Below are 22,035 nucleotides of genomic sequence, written 5' to 3'. Positions count from 1 at the left end.
AAATCTTTGACAGTTTTGCTTCTACGGACAATACACAGTGCGATTTTGATCCACCGTAAATCAAATTTTCTTCCAATTTCTTGTCGGTTGTTTCACCAGAAGTTCAAATTCAAATTAATGTGTGAACGCGAAACAAATTGAAGTGCTCCCGCCTCCGACTTTTTCGGTGATTTTACGCTTATCGTTAGTGCCACCGATCTGCAAAATTTTGGTGTTTTTGCTCCGATATAAGACAGTGTTTTAGGAAACAGGGTCCCTACTGACTTAGTTTTTTCAGCAGGCAAACCTAAATTAAAATTCATAGATTAGATATAACGAGAGTTCCGATTTTGGGACGGAGAGCCATTCAGATTCCGATGCCAACCAATAGAATCTGAGAATTATCAGTCATTCTTACAAGATGAAGCAAAAACCTTTTTTTGAAATCGTTGATTCTGAGTAAATGTCCTTAAAATTAATTATTTAAATTACGTTGTGGAGGAGTAACTCCCGAATTAGTTTAGTTTGACCTCAGGTCCGCTTCTGCTTCCTGGATATAGATAATTGTATATGATCCAGATTGGCATTCATATGCTATTTCATAGAATTGTAGGTATTCAGATAATCTTCTATGAAGATGAGAGTTTGGTTGAAGGTATTTTTATAATTATTAAGTTTGAAGATAGGCGCTTCCGTCAAAAAATCCTCCATCACAGTGAATGTTTTGTTTACGAAGCTACTATAAAATTTTTACTAAACGTAATTATTCATAAACGTTTACTGATTTCTGTTTTTAATAAAAACTTTCTACATTGCAAAAAGAAAAGATCGTATGAGTTTTTCATACCAGACTTTCATGTTTGAATATATCTTACGGAACGTACTGTTTTGTCATGCGCTTGACTCTAAACCTTTATCTTCGTAACCTAACTGCTTACTGCTTAACAACCTGTACGTGATAGTGCTCGTGATCATGAGCTGTTAACTTTAATAGTGGTTGGGTTTTGTTACAGCTTATACGAGATATTATTTAGTTCAGATTGTTCATTATTCTAATGAACATTTGCAATCATGGCTTAGATTTATGTGCTGTAAGTGAATGGGTGACAATGTATAACCATTATATCAATTGTAATTTGCTTTCCGTTCAAAAGTAATACAAAAAATATCATGGCCCTATTAGTTTTCTGCATTTACTTTACTAATTTTGCCGATAATTGCACCAATCTTATAAATAACCATAAATACAAGGTTATTTAGTTTTTATTAATATATTTTTTTTCTTTCATTACAGATTTACAATGATTTCATTTCACAATTTCAGTAATTGATAATAGTTGTATTAAATCTAGATTTTATGTGATTTTGTTATTGTATGAAATGAGTGACAATCATCAAATGGGAGATCAGCCTCCTACCAACGGCGAGATAGATCATGTAAATTATTTATCCCAGGATATTGGTGCACTATGTTTAAATGATGATTACAGTGATGTGACGTTAAATATAGACGGTGAAGTTGTAAAAGCACACAAAGCAATATTGGCATCTCGCTGTGAATACTTTAGGTGAGCTTTACTTTCATTTATAATTAAATTTACTTTACGTACTGTTGAACTCATCTTTTGTACTTAATTAAGTACTTAATTGTTACTTTTACTGTAACATTTAATCAACGGAATGTAGTCGATTAATTCAAAAGAATGCGAGTGATTAGAGAGTTCTATATATATGTTTTCACAAAAACTCATTAGCAATAAATTTATAATTTTTTGAACAGTTAATTTAGTCCATCTCTCATAACCAGTTGCTCTGCGTTTACTAACTTGAATTTTCCAACATGTACAATGTGCCGATAACCTGAGGAAACTGTAATAAATCTTTTAGGTCAGAGGATTAGTCTTAGTCGCTGCCTACGTTTGTAAACCCACTTCTAAGATCAGCAATATAACAATAGAAAATAAAATATTTCCTAATCAATATATCTATATTTCTTAACTTTTCATGGAGTATTGCAATGAAGAAATTTATTGATTAATAAAGAAATTTAATTCATTCATCTGATGTTAACAAAATGAGAATACAACAGAACAAATGCGGAGAGGAACTTTTAGAAAAAATACAAGTTCCAACTATTTTTTTTTTTTTTTTTTTTTTTTTTTTATGATTTAAGGCGCGTCAACATCTAAGGTTATTGGCGCCTCCAACTATTATTATTATTATTTATCTTTTCTATTAAAACTGTTCGGCAGGTTGTTTTCTCAGATTTTTCGGCAGATTTCTGTGTCTCATACAATAAGTTAATTTGTGATGGCGACCGGTGGCTTGGGAATACTAGATATGAGATAATCTGTCCTCTTCATTCAGTAGCAGAACATCACATTTCATTTTTTTCTGCAGGCGTTGCTGCTGACATTAGATCGCTGTCCGTATTTTGTTTCAATTTTATGACCTAATTTTTTCTTTTTGTGCATACTTCATGAACACACTGATAAGTGTGAAATAATATTTTAAATTTTTAAAAGGTTCTGAATTTCAATGTTTATCTCCAGATCATCGTAATTCAAGTAAAGGATAAAGTAGCTGTGAGGTACTGTGAATAGAGTTTGGAAACCACATCGTAAACAGTACCTCAACTTTAGTATCTTTTCTGAACTTATTCTGAGTAACTATAGATATTAATCACATAATTTACTGAATTGATGAATTTAGTTAACCCCGCCAGCCATCTTTCGTTTGCTGTAGTTTTCCAGTTCCGTATGTTTAATGGAAATATAGCATATAATATATGTTAATATACACGAATAGGAATATATTCTACAATATGAATAAACTTATGTTATATATATGACAAATTTCTCATTTCATAATTCGTCACATATTAAATGGCTCCTTGAACTTGCAATACTCCTTGGAATTATAAGGCATCAATACATATATTGTTATTTAAACATTTGAATGAGCGCATACAGTTTTATATTTAATTCATTAATAGACCACAGTTATGATCTAAAATTTGAGAAGAGCAGCACAGTACTGGGAGTCTTAGATTATTTATCTTCAAATGAAAGCCCTATCAAAGAGGTTAGATTGATCACTAACTTTGGAAGTTATGATTTATTGCAAGTTGGAGCTTCTTAAAAGAAACAAATACCTTCCTTTTGAAATTACATATTAATGTTCGCTATTTTGCCAAAAAAATTAATTCATATTTTGGTTTCAGGGCTCTTTTTTATGGGGGTATGAAAGAATCTAAACAAGCCGAAATTGAATTACACGGTTCCGGTGGAGCGGCATTTAAATTACTTTTGAAGTATATTTACACAGGACGATTATCTCTTGGTTCATTGAAGGTAAATACAAACATTTAATACTTTTGATGGTTCCGATAGTTTTATTCTTGGATGTTAGAAGCGGATTGTAATTTTGTTGGATACCAAGTTTCTGAATTATTGGACGTTTTCCTCTGTTCTCATTAAACTTTTTGGATTACCATTCTCAGCATCTAATGGTTTTTTAGATGCCTAAGAACCGTTTGTAGATAAAAATGGCTTTAATAAACTGAAACCTTCAGTTAAAATAAATAAAATTATATGAGTATTACGTCTAATGAATTTAGGAACCACGAAGTCCATACCATCCTCGCTAACCCATAAAATATTTGTTGTATTAGTTTTTAAGAATGTTTAATACTTTCCAGGAGTAAGAATAGTAAGTATATTTGTTTATTACATTAAATTATTTTAATGAAGTTAAGATGTAGAATATCCAGTCTGGAAGCACTAAATGTAGTAGACGGCGAACGGAAACGGATATGTGTACTCGTCAACAAACACTCTTTTGCCTGTTTCGCTTAAACCAAAAAGAAGGCGAATTGCTACATTTTATTTATTTATTTTTTTTTTTTTATAGTGATGCTTCTCAGATCAAGTTAGTTTGATGTTCGTAATAAACCCAAATCTCATTTGGGTTGTTTATCTTACATCATAATCACTAATCGATCTAAAGCCGATGACATGAATATTTCTGGGATACATGCAATATTTTCCCTGGCAAAGTAAACCTAAATAAATATAGTTTAATTCCATCTGGTCTTTTGTTCCTATTAATTAAAATTTTTAAAAAATGTTAAATATCAATTGATTGAAAACAACAAATAGGGAATAAAATTTAGTACTATAAAAAATTGTGATTTTAATTTTTTTTTTGTGATGGATCTTTTACACGTGAATTTAGATTCACGTTTCTAACTAAATAAGATATCTAAACATTCTGTTGGTGGTATGATTGTAATCTACTTTTCCTGTTTGTGTACTGAACGTAATTGGAAAAAAGGAACCTCTACTTATTTGAGATATTGTCATTAACCGAAATATCTTTGAAAAGAGATTCTAGGGAAAAATTTCATAGAGCAATTTTTTCTCTCACTCCTTCATCTTCCATCATGTCCTACAATTGATCTTCTCGCGTCCGCCTGCTGACCGAAAGCATGTTGGACTCAACTGAGAAAATGAACTATGTCGTTGATGTGAATCTTAATGAGCAAATTTAAACGTAGAACTCTGTGCCGAATGAGAAGTTCAGTACTACTGGCAAGTCACCGAGAGGTCATAATAGAGCTTCTACAAGTACGGAGCCCATTTGCCTATCTCGTGAAGAACTAAAATGAACTAACAGCAGTTTAAATGGTTTCCAGTTCTTTGAGTATCTTAAACCTGTTTATTATTCACCCTCTGTATCATCCATTTAGATGTTTAACTCCTTGCCATTGTATTGGTATGAGCGTTGAACAATCATTAGCGAAGCATTTGGATTGCATTATGGAATGAGCGCTACTTATCAGTAAACTTTTTGACTGCTTGCAACGATACTAATATTTCGGAAATTAATTTCATTGCTAACTTTCAAAAGTAACTACATTATTTTCTCCGAAGAAAACTATTTTAAAAAAAGGTAAATAACAAAATGTGTTGTGAATTATTTAAATTCTCTTTATCACCGGATGAACGAATCTCTCATGTTACATTTAAAGAAAAGAAATCGATCTGAATTAAAGAAAGGAGACTGTCAAGAGAGACTGTCGAACATATAAAACATCCAAATGTTAAATCCAGCTTTATCACAATTTTATAATGGCTTAAGACATACATCAGCAAAAATTACCTTTGATAGAGATTAAATAATGTCTCGAATGATAAGCAGACATTTTGTGACATTTAGCAAAATACAGTTCCTAATTTATTGCCTTCAGATAAAAATGTAAAGAATTTCAGTCTCAACGGGCTGCTCGACTAATAAAATTAACTTGTGCTTAGATAAGTAACAAATTTATCAATTTTCTAATTAGTTTTTCCCGCAAAATAAAAGACTGGAAATTTTCAGAGCATTAGCAGAGCTACAATTTTCGTAAATGGAATTCTTCCTAAAAGGTGCAGTTTCTTATATTATATACGTCAGTTGGCAATTGAATAACACAATTCGACTCAAACATTAATTATAATTAATGCAAAATTAATTAAAATATGTAACTTATTTTTATTTATTTTTATGTTTTACGTAACACATATTGGTTAAATGTTTTAGGAAGATAGCATTTTAGAAATACTGGGTTTGGCCCATCAATATGGATTTCCAAATTTAGAAAAATCTATTTGTGACTTTTTTATGCTTACATTGTCTGTGCAAAATGTATTTTCTATTTATGATGCTGCAAGACTTTACCAGTTGAATTATTTGAAAGAAACATGTAAAACGTATATTGATAAAGATGTTGCACCTATACTTGATTCTTCTAAATCCCGCTTCTTGCAGCTCTCGCCTGTAAGTTTTGAAATTTAATCTTATAACTTTTAATTATATTTATTTTCTATAAATTATTGTTTGGAATGAATTATCAGATACAGTATTATTGGCATGTACTACCAATTAACATGAAGTGAAAGCTTTTTAAAAGCTAGTGAAGGCTTTCAGTAAAAGTGAAACACTTATTTCTAATTACTTCTTTTCTGTTATCTTTTCAGTTACCTTTCTGTTACCTTTTTTAACTAAAGTTTGTAGGAAATATTATTTTAATATAATTTCTGTGTTACAGGAAGGATTAAAAGAAATAATAGAAAGAGATTCTTTTTACGCTCCTGAAGTACATATTTTTGAAACAGTACTCGCTTGGGCCCATGCAAATAATATGAAAGGAAGTCCTCAGTTAGAAGATGTTTTGTTAGCAGTAAGATTTGAATTAATGTCAATTGAAGATTTATGTAAAATAGTGAGACCATCTGGATTAGTTTCCTCTGAAACAATTTTGGATGCCTTGGAACGACAAACAATCCATCGTGATGATTGTTTGAAATATAGAGGGACGCTTAGTAAGTATTTGTTATTGTTTATTTTATTTTCTTCATCTTACTATCATATACTTTTTCTACTATTGCTATCGTATAAATATACAATATGTAATATTGCTTCTTATCAAGCAAATGATGAAAAAAAAAAGCAAAACATTTCTAAATTTGTTACTTTTAAGCCGCAGAGAAACTTTTCTGTCAAAGATAGTTTTTAAAGGGTTTTAGATTGTGTGTTAACTGTATTTTTTGTAAAATATTTCTTAAGAATGAATTATTTTTTAGAGTTTAAAGAACAAAACGTAAATTTCCTGAAATATATGCAATTAGTGGGGGGAAATTTTCGTTAAAGACATGAATGTTCAATAATTTTTTTTTTTTTAAGATTTTTAAATATGGCTTTTTAAATTTAACACTTTTTTGGTAATTAAAAAAAGAAATTATCATATTACAATTTTTTTTTTTAGATGTAAACGTAAATATGGCAGATCCGCGCTTTGGAACTCATGTTCTTCAAGGTGAAATGAAATCGGCTCTTTTAGATGGCAATAGCCTGAATTATGACATGGAAAATGGTTATACTAGACATTCCATAAGCGATGGAGGCGACAGTATTATTATAAAATTAGGCACTCAATGTGTTGTAAATCATATTAAAATGTTACTCTGGGACAAGGATTTGAGGTAATAATTGCTGATTTTTTTCTTAGTGTTGTTATAATTAATGCTTAACAAACTAACTCCCTGTTTATTAATTCTTTTAAGATATTTTCAAAAAAACTTATCAATTTACAATTTTTTCTTTAAGCGAAAACTATTCAAAGAAAGTTTCTCACGACATAAAGTGTGCACAATGTATAATTAATGGACCTTGACTTGACTGAAAAATTACTCGAAATATTTATTGAATATTGTTAACAGCTCATACAACGCCACTTATCGAAAACAAGAATTAATAGACTCTGTTTGTGCTGTATAAAAGCTGTGAGTGCTAGTGACGAAGTTATCAATGCGACAAAATTTAAATAAATACAATAGTGGAAGGGATTAGCGGAGTGGTTAGCGAATACTGGATCCCAACGTGGAAATAACGGGATCGAATGCAGCTTTTGCCTTTAGATTTTCTCTTGCTAGGAGCTTTACTGTCAGGCCGGCGGTGCACTGAAAAAAGCTCCGGACGCCAATAACCCCAGATGTTGACGCGCCTTAAATAATCACCGAACTGGATACGTGGGCTTATTATTGATACACGAGAAAAATATAATTCGGAATCAAAAACAGCTAGAATCAGTGAGTCGAGGTGGTGTTAGTATTGTGGTTATGAAGCGTGGTTTTGAAAGTAGGAGATCCTCAGTTTGAATCTTGCGTGTTGCTACTTTATATTTCTTAGAAAAAACTACGTACTTCCTTCCCCGACCCAATTGGTAGTTAGACGATAAGCCCCGCCTAAGAAAATATGCGATTACTTTACTTCTTTTTTTCAATTTTTACGCGAAATGATGTTTAAATGTGAGTGTGGATTTGTAAGACGGGAGTTTTCAGTACCAATTTGGCGTTCAAGCTTTTATTTATTGAAAAAATGGTATTTGTAAAGTATTCTATCTACGACATTGTTGTTGGACCTCAAGCCCACCCTGATAAAATGTGCAATGTGGATTTCCTTTAAATTTACTTTTAAACATTATTTAATTGTATTTTTTTTAGGTCATATTCGTATTATATTGAAGTTTCAGTAGATCAAAAAGATTGGACTCGTGTTATCGACCATACTCAGTTTTATTGTAGATCATGGCAAAAATTATATTTTAAACCGAGAGTCATAAATTATGTTCGTATAGTTGGCACGCACAATTCTGTGAATACAGTATTTCATGTGGTCGCTTTTGAAATAATGTTTACCAATGAGCCTTTTATGTTGGTGAGCGGAATTATAAGTAAGTTATTACATTCTCTATGTAATGTACATTTATTTATGTTTTTTTTTATATTCTCATATTTTTAAACAAGCAATCTCTGACTTGAGGTTTTTATTGTAATCGTACATTATTGTTCTCTACTTTCATTATTTCAGGACCAAAGCATAACGTTGCAACAACTAAAGAAAGTGCATCAGTCATTGAAGGTGTTTGTAGAAGCCGAAATGCTTTATTAGATGGTAATTCGAAGGAATACGATTGGAATAAAGGTTACACCTGCCATCAGATCGGAAGTGGAGTTATTTTAGTGCAGCTTGGCCAACCATATATGCTGGATTCTATGAGGTTCTCAATATGAATAAGAAACTAAAAATTGAGCTAAAATTTGTTGGATTTGTGGCTTTATTAAACTTAAGTTGTTAAGCCTTAATATTTTTTTTTACTATTATTTTTTTATAGTCCTGATTTTAATTATATTTTATTTTATTCGATTGGTGAGAACATACCAGTTTATGAATGAGTTTCGATAGACTAAAACATTCTAAGAACTACGAATCTGGCGAGTTTTTGGAAGTGAATGTTTGAGGTGCATTTGCATTCCTCACATTAAATTTTGATTTATTATAAAAACAAGACAAAAAACATAAAAAGTGTCCCAAGAAATCCTAATCCAAAAGCCTAACTTTCGCCCATCTAAACTTAAACCCATTGTAACTTAAACTGTTGAAATAAAAAGCATTAAAAATTGGTCAAGGGGTTGAAGTATGAAGTGAAAGATTAAATTCACATAGGTAATTAAAAGCCGCATAGTACTCAAGCGGCTCATCGGCTGGTCACATTTGATTAAGTTATTCGAACAAAACTTTTGAAGTTGTTTCAAATTAACATGTAAGGATGTAAAAGAGTTTTTATTTTTACAGACTTCTTTTATGGGATTGTGATGCTCGCAGCTACAGTTATTACATTGAAGTATCAGAAAACAGAAGAGATTGGGAAATAGTTTGGGATATGAGAGAACAGTTTTGTAAGTCTTGGCAATTAATAACTTTTCCATTAAGACCAGTTGTTTTTATAAAGATCGTTGGAACTCACAACACAGCTAACGAGGTATTTATGAGCTTGTTTTTAGTTTTCATTAAATTTATTAAGCCAAGTTCATTATATTTAGCAAAACTTTTACAAATATTGAAATTTTCAGTTTTGTTTACCTCTTAGGTTTAAACTTTTGCGCTCTTTCTACTTTAATTTGTATTTTTTAAAGAAATAAATATATTGATTTGTTATTTTGACAAAAAGGCGCTCTCGTAAACTATATCAAGCGGTGTTACAATATTTTTCTGGCTCAGCTGTATTGGAACATAATATGGTTAGTTGTTCTGTCGCACGGAAATATGCTTAGCATCTACGTTAAAAACAACAACAAATAATAATAATAATAATAATAATAATAATAATAATAATAATAATAATAATAAAGCAAAATCGTTAAGAATTTTTTGAAGTAAGAATATTATCCGTAGTTGAGTTCGAGTGTTCTTTTGCCAGTTTTAAAGGTCCGTAGTTTCCAAATAATATGTATTTTTAAATAATAATATGTAATCAGTAGAATCTCTTAAATTAAAAATTACATAAATTGCGTCAACGAAATTTTGTCTCTGAGAAATATTTTATTTATACTGTAACTACGAAATTAAACCGTGCATTAAAGCTAGAAATTTAATAGAAGATTCAACTTATCCATGGGGCGGATCTAGTGTTCAAGAAGAGTGATTTTGTTTGTAGGAGATCTCCAGTTCGAATTCCGCTACTTATTTGTTTGAAAAAAATGTTAATAGCAATGTATTTTTCCTCCACGACCCCAAATAGGTAGCTGGTCGTTAAGCCCGCCTGAATAAATAGGCGATTACTTTGCTATCCGCATTAACAATTTTTACTGGTGTTTACTTATACTTTCAATTTAAAACAAAATTATTAGAGCTATATGTTTAAAATGTCGTGTGAATGTACTATAAGATATTTAATTATGGATATATGGTTCAGTTTTAAAAACCACTAAGTTTATAACATTTCAATTAAATTAAATTAAGAGTTATTATTTGTTTTATTCAGTTGATTTGCAACATTCTTTGACACTAAAAATTGTTTATTGAAATATAACTTCTTGAATCGGACACTACTGTGTTGTGAACTAAAATCTACTGCAATCTTATTCCAGATCTTTTTTTTTTTTTTAGATTTTCCATTGCGTCCATTTTGAATGTCCTGCCCAACAGAGTGACACAGATATGACTAGTGGATCTAGGTCATCCATTCCACCTTCTGAAGGAGGATCAGTAAGAATTTGAACAGTTTTTATTTAATGCTAATGCTTGGTACACTTAAGCCCTGCAGTTATGACGTCATGATGATTTAGCAATCATTGTAGATTCCAGATTAATTTGGAATTAGAGAAGGTATTAGCTCAGTGGTTAGCGCATAATGGATTCAAACGCGGAAATTCCCAGTTCAAATCCAGTTGCTAGCCCTTAGATTTTCTCTTCCTAGGAGCTTCTTACGGCTCAATGTCCGGTGAGGGACTGGTTGTCTGTAACGAGAGAACACTGTCCTAAGCCGGCAGTGCACTGAAAATGTTGCGGGCACTAGTGACCTCAGATGTTAATGCGCTTAAAAAAAAAGGAATTATTTATTTTCATCTTCAAGGTTGTAAACATAATTTATAGTTCGAAAATAAAAGTTTCCAAAATGATTTTTTTCCTTACTTCAAGTGTTCGTTTTGAAATCCCTTGGGGTTTTGCACTTTTTTGAGGAATTTTGAGAAGGGAAACATCTGTCATAAAAGTGTGTATTTAAGTAGCAGATTGTTTTTACCGGTCGTCCGTTTATATGTATACGATTGTACTACGAGACAGATTTAATTGGGGTAATTGAGGTACGTAGTTCAACCAAGGAGGCTTATCGTACTTCCTCCTTGAAAACTGTAGTAGATAGATCTCGCTTCTACCTCTCTACAGAGAAGTCTAAGGTTTCTCACCAGTAGTTTTAGCATATTGTCTTCTGTGGTATCAAAGGGTCAGAGACCTCTTACTGCAATTGCGGCTATACTGATACGGCTTTAGAAGAGAGACGCTTCCTCTCCTTCTGTCATAGTATTCGCAGGACCGAACTGCCTTAGTCAACGGAATTTGAAGTTTTTCTGAAAGTGCGTTTCACCTTTTTTTCCTGAAATAGTACAATTTTTTTGAATCTGAAGATGGGAACAAATATTTCCGATACATCTGTAAGAAATAAATTTATTATTTTTTACTCCCAGACCAACTTCTATAAAAAAAAGAAAGATTTTTTTATTAATTTATTTTTAATTTATAGGTATTAAATTAAATGATGTCGAGAATGCCTGGAGAATTTCCTGAATTTTTGTTGTGATAAAAGTATTTAACTGGATATTACGTACTTTTAAGTCCTTTTTTTAAATATTTGTATTAAGTTAAATAAATAAATTGTGATAATTTTCATGGCTTTTTTTTTGTAATTATTTAAATAGATAGTAAGGTGATGGAAGAAATAAGGGTTGAGAGAATCTGATGTTCTCATAATGATGGGCAAACTGCATGCTCTAATAGTGGAGGTAGGTCTGTCTGCAAATATTTCCAGCAGACAATCGGGAGTTTGTCATGAAGTCGCTTGCGTATACACAAGTGTGGGCATCTCACAATAGCTAAAAGAAACGGTTTTTATTTCATTAAAGTACTTTCTAAAAGGGCAGGATTTCCTCTATAAGAGGCAAATAATCGAATTTCACATCACACTTATTGCAGTTAATTTAGTCCCATGTGACTAAAAGTTTAAAAATCGTTTCTAAAAGTGTCTTATTCATTCGATCTCACATTCGAAATTAGGAAGAAAATGATATAAAGGACATATAAGAACAATAATATGAATACTTCAATACCCAATGGTTATTTCGCCAGGTGTAGAATATTAAAATCTCAAGTGTTTCAATGTGAGATCGAAAGTCAATGGTGTTTGCCTTTTTCATTCTCCAGTGTTCTTGTCGAGGCTAGTATAAAGAATGAAAAGATTAAGCTTTATTTTCAAGAAAGTCCATGATAAGTGATGTGTAAACTTTTTGTCATATGTGTTGCATCAACAGATCTATCACAAAAACGAAGTAATAATAATCTTCAATGTTCTTTCAAATGTATTTATTAAGCTACAGTTTATGACAGTGTTTAACATAAATTTACAATATATATATATATCTCCTTAACAAAAACTTACAGTTTAAAATGTTAAGTATAAGGGTTGATTAAACGCCAAAAGGTACACAAATCAGCAAGTACCCAACATTTCATTAATACTTCATTAATATTTAAGTAATTTTACTGCATTAAATTTCATTAATATTTTTTTGAATTTATTAGAGGTCACAGACCCTTATGCTGGCCATTTTCGTCTACAAAATATTTGTTCAAATAGAACACTATTTCTTAGATTGACTGTAATATCTAATCAACAAACTATTAATCACAGGTTAAAAAAAAAAACTTTATAAAAAAAATATGAGGTTAAAAAATTCAAAAACTTTTTTCAAAAATGCTTGCACCAACATTCATCAATGATTTTGTTTATTTTATTTATTTATTTTTATTTTTAAATAAAAATCTTCGGTTTAAGTTCGTAATTCGATTAAAGCAATTGTTACTTTATTTAGTCAAGCGTTTTTAATAATAGGTAATAATTAATCTGGCTTTATCGCAAATAATATAGTTTTCTTCAATTCTCAATCTAGGTATTCTTACCGCAGTGTTATATATTTGGAATATAAGATATGCATATTTTTATGACAGCTAATTATACCAGTATTTTACCTACTATAAGTAAAATTAGAGGGACTACATTAAATTACAATTGAGAAATGAATAATTATTGTTGAATAATTTACTGGATATTACCTATGCGTTATTTGTACTCACAAATACTTCGGTAAGAAGAATTCTAGACTGAAATATTGTTTTAAATCCGTGATTCAAATTTAAACAGTAGCCGACTCTAACTTTGTCTTTTTCTATTTTAACATGCATGTATATGTGACTACTCAGAATAAAGGGCCTAATAAAGATAAATCAGAAGAATAATTTGGAATAAAGCTATAATAAAGTACCTATTTAATTACGAAGACATAATATACATTTTATCATAATTATAACAAAAAATAAAATATTATGAATGAACTAAGGGAAGGGATTAGCTATGCGGTTAGCGTATTGGATTCCCACGTGGAGGTTCCGGGTTCGAATCCAGCTGCTGTCCCTTAGATTTTCTCTTCCTAAGAGCTTCTTACAGCTCACTGGCCGGTGATGGACAGTGTTGTCTGTAACGAGAGAACACTGTCTGGAGGCCGGCAGTGCACTGAAAAAAACTCCGGGCGCCAATAACCTCAGATGTTGACGCGATTTAAATCAATAAAAAAAAAAATTATGAATGAACTGGCCAGCATAAGGGTCTGTGACCTCTAATAAATTCAAAAAAATATTAATGAAATTTAATGCAGTAAAATTACTTAAATATTAATGAAGTATTAATGAAATGTTGGGTACTTGCTGATTTGTGTACCTTTTGGCGTTTAATCAACCCTTATACTTAACATTTTAAACTGTAAGTTTTTGTTAAGGAGATTTTTGGACTTTTTGGATAGATTTTCCTTTTTGTCTGTTTTGCAAAGTTACATATCTGCTTTACAGATTTTATTAAAATTTGGAATAATAAATTCTACCATTATAACCTAAAAAGGTGTTAAGTCCGAACCGTAACTACCACTGGAGCGATCTTTTTAAAGAATGATTATAGTTGCGGTCCCCCAAACCATCCTCAATAACAATTTTTTAGAGAAAGCGTTTTGAATAAAATAGGAAGGTATTTGTACGTAAATAGCAAAATTAAAAAGCGATTTCAGTACTTCCTTTTAAGAGGAGTAAGAAAAATAAACTGCGATTACAGTACTTCTCCCTTAAAGGCAAATATTTTGAATCGAATTCATTGATGTAAATAGGTTCACTCATTGATAATTTTAACGATTGCAGTACTTCCTCTTAGTAGGTGTAAGAGCATGGTGGCACTTCACAGCCACGTAGAGGAGCTTTAACCACTTCTTCGTGGTAAATTTTATCCAAATCGAACTAAGCGTAATAGAAATATTGGTAATAATAGTATTAGAAAAGGCCTTACTTGGGTGGGGCAAACTCCCCTCCTTATGAGTCATAGCGACGAGACTTTTAAAGTGCAAATCTGTACAAAATTTCGATTCGAATGACACTTTATTCATGAAAATCGGTTCACGTTTCGATAATTTGAAACGATTACCATACTTCCCCCTAATAAGGGTAAGAGCAGAACGTCGTTTAAATGTTACGTAGGAGTGCCCTAAACCTTTCATCCTGCCAAATTTTATTAAAATCGGGTTAACATTTTCAGAGTTATTAGTAATAATAATTTTGAGAAGGGGCCTCACATATATGGGGCTAACTCCTCCCCCATTTGATGTACAGCGTCGAGACCCCCAAAAGGCACATCTACATAAAATTCCGAAACGAATGACACCTTATTCATGAAAATCGGTTCACGCGTTTAGGCGCTACGTTGTTTACAAAAAAGGTAACAACAAGAAGAACAACAACAAGAACAAGACCAATTTTTGAAAATGCCGTTTTTGCTCATTTTCAGTAACTTTTTTCTCTTAATATATTAAATCTGGGTCTTGACAAAAAAATTACAGTTATAAAGGAGGACTTGCCCTATAATTTAAAGAAAATTTGGGAATTTTATCTTTTATAGAAAAAGAGAAAAAAATTGTCAAAGTTGGGTGCTTTTCAACGTTACACTTTTTCGTGCAGTTTTTGATGATCAACCCTTATACAACTGTCCTACCGGACAGTTTTAATTTATGAATTTAAAGTGATTGTACGATTTCGCCAAGAATAAATGAATCTGCTAATTCCATGAAAAAAAATAATGCGATATTAACTTTAAACAAAATTAGAAATTACATTTTCGACAACGCACAACAGTTTGCGAACTTTTTAGTGTAACATGGCTAATTATGCAGTCACTTAATTTAATATTATTTACAAAAATAACTTTTTTTTCTTTTTTTTACAAAATTAAAGATACCATCAACAAATTACTATAAAAATTTAAAATAAATTTCAGTAGTATTTTTCTAAGAAGCATAAAAACTCGCAGGTACCGTTCATTTAAAATGAATTTTATTTACATCGATAACCAATTTTAAGATTTTTTTTCATTAAAGGATAATCCAATCAATTATCCACTAGTCATTGTTCATTTATGAGGAGCACTAGCACATCTCTTCCATAAATTTCCGACACCTAACCACTGATCGAGCCTGTAGTCAGATGGTAAAGGAAGTTCTGCGATTAAGGATGCCAAAGCATCCACACAACCAGAAAAAGCCATTGCGTCATCTTCATCGTTCTCTTGTTCAGTTGTACTTCCTATAATTAGGTTTTGTAGTAAGTCGGCTGTACGTTTGCTCATTTCACACTGAGCAAGTCTGTAAAAAAACAAAAGTAATGAATATCACTGTCAATCAGGAAGAAATACTTTTTTAGCACTTCAGTATCTGTCATTGGCACTAAAAACATTCAGTATAATTTTCAGGGAAAGTAGAAATACTTAATAGACAACAGTGCTCAGCAATGAGCTTCTGAGACGAAAATATTAAAAATAATCAAATTAATAGTTAAGGTTCTTAGTCCGCCACTTGCCAATACAACATGAGTAATTTTACTAAGATCTGAACTATTCTTTTTTTCCATACCGATGATTCGAACAATAAACAATTTAAATGTAATAAATGAGATTAATCAAGGAATTTTAATCAACTCTAAGGTACAAACCGTGTACAACTAAACTCATTACAGTTACTGTGGTGTTTCAGAAGCAATAAAGAAAGCATTTAAATCGTTAAATTTTAAGTGAAGGCAACTTTGTTGGAAAAGTTCATCAGCACAGACTATATTCTTCATAAATACTGGCAAAAGTCGAATAATATATTCAAACGGAGCACCAAAAAATAGAGTACATCCTGCTGAATTCATCTATTATGCTAGTTAGAGGCAGATTAATATTTTCCTCACTGTCTTGGTGTATTTTATTTTGTAATGACAGCGAATGTTAGCAACCGAGGTCTGCGTATAGAACTAGTAAAGGCTTCAATAAGTGAACGCTGTTCCAACAGTTCCTAATTTCCAAATGTAGCTGGCTTTTAGTCATCCTTAATCAATTTTTAGCTTTTACTAAAAATCACAGCTTTTACGAAATAAAAATAAAATTTTGGATTAAATCAAAGAGAAACTCACCGACCTCAAAGTTATCTTTCCAACAATGAGCTATAGTGTTTAAATCCATCACCGCAAAGAAAAATGTAAAATAAAGACGGAATCACTTTTTTGAATAGAAGAGAAACTATACAGGGTGTATACGGAGGAGTTGTCGAAACTTCGGGAGGCGATTCAGCAGCTCAAATGCAACAAAAAATATTCTCTTCACTTTGGCCCGATTCTCAATAGTGTCCGAGATATTTGCATTTTTAACTTTTCCGTCGATATTCGCGTTTTTCGCCATAAAAACGGCCGTAATGTTTCTATTATTTATCCTGCAAAAAATCTGCTTATTCCAAACGAAAGAGCATTAAATTTCCTATAAATTTGCTTGGAACAGAGCGTCAAAACGATTCTAATAACAATGAAATTTTTACTTTAATGTCTAAAAATTTCGTTCTCTATGATTTTTGTTAAAATTTTCAACTACATTTTTTCAATTATTAATGAATCAAGGAATCATATAATTTCAGAAAAAGTTGCGCATTTATTTAGCTTCAAGACCATATGGATTTTTTTGGTTTTTAATAAAACCCTACCCCGAACAGAGGGGTGTAAATACAGAAAACTGTGATTTTGCGAACTGACTTTTCATTACTAATTTACTCAAAGATCAATTTTTACCATTTTAGTTTTTCACAATTATTATTTAATAAAACGGAAGTAAAAAATAAAGTAGCAATAAAACACAGAAGTGAAAAAGTACAATAGGCAGGTGCCTAGTTAAAATTGCTCAAAAATCGTTCCAACTATTCAAACAAAGAAGTGGGAAAGAATTTCAGCAAATTTTTAGTTTCTTGACTACAATTGTTTGTGCAACACATTTTAACGACATAATGGAGGTTTTTTTTTTTCAACAAAGTTAATTAATAATAATTCAAAACTAATCAATTTTTGGAGAAGGAACAAAAAGAATACAACCATTTTATTTTTAAATTATTATTAATTAACTTTGATAAAAAAAAAAACCTCCATTATGTCATTCAAATAAGTTGCACCAACAATTGTAAATTAGTAATGAAAAGTCAGTTCCCAAAATCCCAGTTTTCTGCATTTACACCCCTCTGTTCGGGGTAGGGTTTTATTAAAAACCAAAAAAATCCATATGGTCTTGAAGCTCAATAAATGCGCAACTTTTTCTGAAATTATGTGATTCCTTGATTCATTAACCATTGAGAAAATGCAGCTGAAAATTTTATCAAAAATCATCGAGAACAAAATATTTAGACATTCAAGTAAAAATTGCATTGTTATAAGAATCGTTTTGACGCTCTGTACCAAGCAAATTTATAGGAAATTCAATGCTCTTTCGTTTGGAATAAGCAGATTTGTTGTAGGATAAAGGATAGAAAAGTTACGGCCGTTTTTATGGTGAAAAACGCGACTACGGTCGGAAAAGTTAAAAAAGCCAATATCTTGGACACTATTGAGAATCGGGCCAAAGTGAAAAGAATATTTTTTGTTGCATTTGAGCTGCTGAATCACCTCCCGAAGTTTCGACAACTCCTCCGTATACACCCTGTAGATACAAAGGCTAAGAAAAAAAATGATCTGGACTTTTGAATTAAGAATTTTCAGTTGAAGTTACAATTAAAACGCATCTCTTGCTTCCTTCTTTGATGGGGATAGCAATTAAGAACTAGGGAGTTAGAGCCATGAAACGTTCTGATATTTTAATAAATTCAAGATAGTAGTTAAAATCGCGAGAAATTACGAGTGTTAACGTTAATAATGATAACTCACTCACTACATTATTAATAAAATTATTAACTTTTTGAAATTCCTAAAAGTTTCTAAATACCTGTCCAAAGGTGTTTTACTTGGAACCAACTTGATACTGCGACAAAGGTTTGTTAATTGCGGTTGCATCTCTTCCAAATGATAAGCCAGTGCATTATGATCTCTTGCAGCAACTAATTCATCTACTTTTCTAACAACTCTAAGGTAATCAAGTAAAGTACCTCCACCGCCTCCAGACCAACCAGTAATTAAGTGAGATTTTTCAGTCAACTGACTGAATAAATCTTCAAGATAGCCATAACGTTCTGTAACAAGAAAAATAATTTTCTGGTTACTGGGGATAAAAAAATCAATTGTAAAATTGTTTGCAACAAATTAAAAAAGTTTTTTTTTTTGTTATTGGCCTCTTGAGCAAATTAGCCATTTACATTCTTCTTTCGAAGCTTCTTTAGTATGTTGAATGTTTATAGAATTATCTAGTTTGTTATGAACTCAAAGAGCTCTATGTAAATGCTGCCATCATCAGCTGCCCGAATAGTATTTAAATAGGCCGGTAACGGATATCCAGTCGCTATCACAGCCCTTCACAATAGTTCCCTTCCTTTAGTATTGTTAGCACATTCCAGGATTAGATGGTTGGTGTCTGCTATAATTCCAGAAGTACAGGAACACTGGTGAGATGTTTCCACCCCAATCCTGGCTAGATGGTGCGGCGAACAATTGTGATTAAACCTCATTCTAATGACTGTGCTAACAAACTTCCTATTGTAGTTTTTGAATCAGTAAAACCAAGGTCTTTTGGGGACACTAGATTGGCATTTTCTCGCCTTTGACAATTCGTATATTCGCAGCCATTCTGTACAGCACTCCGCTTTTGCATAATTTTTAATATCGGAGACTAACATTGAGTATGGAGATGCTTTTTGTAAGGAGATCGCATCCTTGGCTTTACGATCCATGATATCATTTCCTCTCAGACCTGTATGGCCCTTAATCCAGATTAAATGTACCGATTTGCCTTTTCTTAGAATACTATTTAATAATGTTTAATATACTTACATCTATGACTTACAATTCCAGTGCATTATTACTATTGATAGAACAAATAAATAATGGATAAAAATAAATAGTATGACTTACCATTTACTATCGCTTTGGAGGCAATGTGTTCAATGACTAACTTATGGCATTCATCCCACTTACTAGCTTTGATGAGATATTTAGCTGCATCCTCATAACTGAAATGACAACCATCATTTTAATAATAAATTAAGTAAAGTTGTCTCTTAATTTTGGACACAGCAATACTTTATTTTAATATACAATAAAATACAAAACTAGAGGAATATTGAATTGCTATGGAATCTCTGGATTGCAAGGCGATTAACCAAAAATTATTCAACATTATGGGAACTGAAGAAGTCGAAGCACTTTTGGCCGAGTATCCTCTATTATGAGGCGCTTTAATAATGATTAGTAATCCATGTTGACCAAAGTTGATAGATGATGGGATCTTCTTTTGATCCCCATTTCTAAGGCTCGTTCATGAGACTCGTTGACTAGATACAGTTCTAAGTTCCCAGAACGAAACCAATAAATTTTATAAATGCAACATTAACTGTCCAATGATTTTATTCTATCAAGCACCCTTGTTTTCTTTCATTGTCATCGGTTTCGATTTAAATACTTAAGTTTAAAAGCCATAATACTTGAAGGAAACTGCAATATTATATTTATCGATGAATCATCACAGATCTATCGATTTTATCACAAAAAACAAGTGCGGACGAAGCCTCAATGAATTAAATCTAAGCAAAGAAAAGTAAATAATTTCCCCTAACTTGGCTTGTCTGATAATTACAGTTATTGTAAAGTTGCAGATTTTTTTTTTTTTTTCAACTTAAAGAAACCCATTTGAAATCATTCTTAAGGCAATATTCCTTTCTCGAATTCACCAATTCAAAAACCTAGTACGAGCAGACTTTATCTATGGATGATTTCTGTTAAATATTGAGATCTCTTTTTTTTTTCTTTTTGAACTTTTTTAAGTGTAAATTAATTGTGTGGTCAGTTGAATGACGTGCTTTAAAAATTCAGATATTGAACAAAATTTTCTAACAGTAAAAGAAATGTCATGTGATCTGAACGGTTTTTCTTGCTTTTCTTTATAATATTACTTTGTGATTCCTTATAAGCGATTTTAAAATATATTTTAATAAATAATTAGTAAATGAATGGTGAAAAATAATTTATTAAGTGTAAATTTACATCTGATTAAAAAGTGACTAGTATTCTTTAACTTTCTCAAGGACCCTATGAATTCTTTAGGAGCGTCTCCTAATTAAGATATTCAAATATTTTTTTAATAGTAATACCTAGAATAAGAAAAATGATATTCAATTAAAGTATAGTTTTTTAATAGAGTGTTCCAATTATGAAGTTAAGACTGTTACGTATGTATTACCGTTTGAGGTATTTGGCTTTCGTAGCTTTTGCTTCATAAATCCAAGATTCTGGGATTGACAGTCTTTGAATTAGGAATAATTCTTTAGGACATTCTTCTTCAACAGTCACGAATCGATCAATCACTTGTCGCACAGTTGCTTCTCGTCTGAAATCAAAAATGATAAATACTCGAACAAATTACGTGGAACCTAAATGGGAATCGATAAATATGTTGTGAACAAATAGGAGTTATTCAAATATTAAGGAGCACTTACTTTTTGTAACTTGACCATCTTTTAAAGATGAATGTATGAAACATTTTAGAGAAAGTTTTAAGTTAGAATTGCTGCAGAATGAGCTGATAAGTCACAAGCGTTTACTACCCAACTAGCAATAAAACTCATACATTATATTTTAACAAAAGGGAGTAGAGGGCTATGGAGCTGCACTCCCAAACAGGTCTGAGTAAAGATAAATTCCGCAAGCGACAGGCTTCCTCGCGGAGTATTGTTGGCTTAGAGAAGCCTCAAGAAGCTGAGCAATGGGGATTTGAAGAAGCTGGGTCTAGAATGAGATGGTAGTTGCGGATGAAACAGTAATCACCTCGCAACTATCGATGGAAGATTCTGAAACCTTTATTTTGGGAAATTTACATACCTGAGGAGTTTCCAAGAGCTGTAGGTGGCCATACCACCTTGATACACTCTCGGATCCTAGAATTTCTAGGATATCTGGACGAGGTGTAGTAGGGGCACGCCTGACTCTAAAGAAGGAACAATACAGTTAAAGTAGTGCACTACCACCCACAAACATTTAATCAAACTGTATTAAGAACATTTAATAGAACATATTATATTATGAACATTAAAAAAAATCCAGTGTAGTCCTTACCTCACATCATTTGTAAGATGCAGTAATACAAAAACAGCCCATTCCCACAATCCGTATGTCTCAAGCTGATCAGCAAAACTGGAATGAATAATCGCAGCAGAATGTTCAGATAAATGGGAATAACCGATGGTCGAAAGCAACCTCGTAACCAACCATCTGTAAAAATAAATAAATAAAATAATTGATATGATTATTTTCATTGAAATTTCACAGGGAATAAAAATATTTTCATATTATTCTTGTGACTTAAATGGAAGTGATTTTTTCCATGTACTGATGGCAAACAGTATTTTTTTTTAACGGCTGCACCAACTTCCTTTAAAC

The 22,035-nt window shown here is 31.6% G+C and overlaps 2 protein-coding genes across 10 annotated transcripts in view; one reads left to right on the top strand and one right to left on the bottom strand.

Annotated features, from left to right (window-relative positions):
- The first annotated feature begins 58 nt into the window (after positions 1 to 58).
- Positions 59 to 11,746, top strand: BTBD9 (BTB (POZ) domain containing 9). 4 transcript variants are annotated; one of them, XM_074125014.1, is made up of 11 exons: positions 59 to 438; positions 1,274 to 1,547; positions 3,203 to 3,332; positions 5,563 to 5,799; positions 6,071 to 6,344; positions 6,788 to 7,004; positions 8,025 to 8,254; positions 8,392 to 8,581; positions 9,157 to 9,343; positions 10,471 to 10,569; positions 11,603 to 11,746. In XM_074125014.1, exons 2-11 carry the CDS (start codon positions 1,360 to 1,362, stop codon positions 11,612 to 11,614), a joined length of 1,764 nt encoding a protein of 587 aa, XP_073981115.1. In that variant the 5' UTR covers positions 59 to 438; positions 1,274 to 1,359; the 3' UTR covers positions 11,615 to 11,746. The 4 variants fall into 4 exon arrangements, with proteins under 4 accessions (XP_073981115.1, XP_073981116.1, XP_073981117.1 ...); XM_074125015.1 differs by lacking the exon at positions 59 to 438 and adding an exon at positions 459 to 588; XM_074125016.1 differs by lacking the exon at positions 59 to 438 and adding an exon at positions 617 to 634.
- A 677-nt stretch (positions 11,747 to 12,423) lies between these two features.
- Positions 12,424 to 22,035, bottom strand: part of LOC141452642 (nuclear pore complex protein Nup98-Nup96-like) — a 41,299-nt gene continuing 31,687 nt past the window's right edge. For 5 of the 6 annotated variants that reach the window (XM_074124988.1, XM_074124987.1, XM_074124990.1 and 2 more), the window contains 5 exons: positions 21,712 to 21,867; positions 20,840 to 20,986; positions 19,516 to 19,613; positions 18,437 to 18,680; positions 12,424 to 15,806 (listed from right to left, as the gene is read on the bottom strand). In XM_074124988.1, coding sequence (XP_073981089.1) covers positions 15,575 to 15,806; positions 18,437 to 18,680; positions 19,516 to 19,613; positions 20,840 to 20,986; positions 21,712 to 21,867 — 877 coding nt within the window. In that variant the 3' untranslated portion in view covers positions 12,424 to 15,574. Of the gene's footprint in view, positions 15,807 to 18,436; positions 18,681 to 19,515; positions 19,614 to 20,504; positions 20,751 to 20,839; positions 20,987 to 21,711; positions 21,868 to 22,035 lie in introns of those variants that run through there. The other variant, XM_074124991.1, reaches the window with a different exon arrangement.

Source organism: Rhodnius prolixus, unplaced genomic scaffold (assembly GCF_049639745.1).
Source record: "Rhodnius prolixus isolate KJV_2025 unplaced genomic scaffold, Rpr scaffold_3, whole genome shotgun sequence".
Classification (NCBI taxonomy): Eukaryota; Metazoa; Arthropoda; class Insecta; order Hemiptera; family Reduviidae; genus Rhodnius; species Rhodnius prolixus.
This window is presented reverse-complemented; position numbering and strand designations above follow the sequence as displayed.

What these genes read in the sequence shown, in the direction of transcription:
- BTBD9 (XM_074125014.1), top strand. Translation starts at nt 1,360, where the DNA reads ATGAGTGACAATCATCAAATGGGAGATCAGCCTCCTACCAACGGCGAG. An exon ending in GCTTCTTGCAGCTCTCGCCT is followed by an intron (nt 5,800 to 6,070) that starts GTAAGTTTTGAA and finishes TCTGTGTTACAG; the next exon opens with GAAGGATTAAAAGAAATAAT. An exon ending in GTTGGTGAGCGGAATTATAA is followed by an intron (nt 8,255 to 8,391) that starts GTAAGTTATTAC and finishes TCATTATTTCAG; the next exon opens with GACCAAAGCATAACGTTGCA.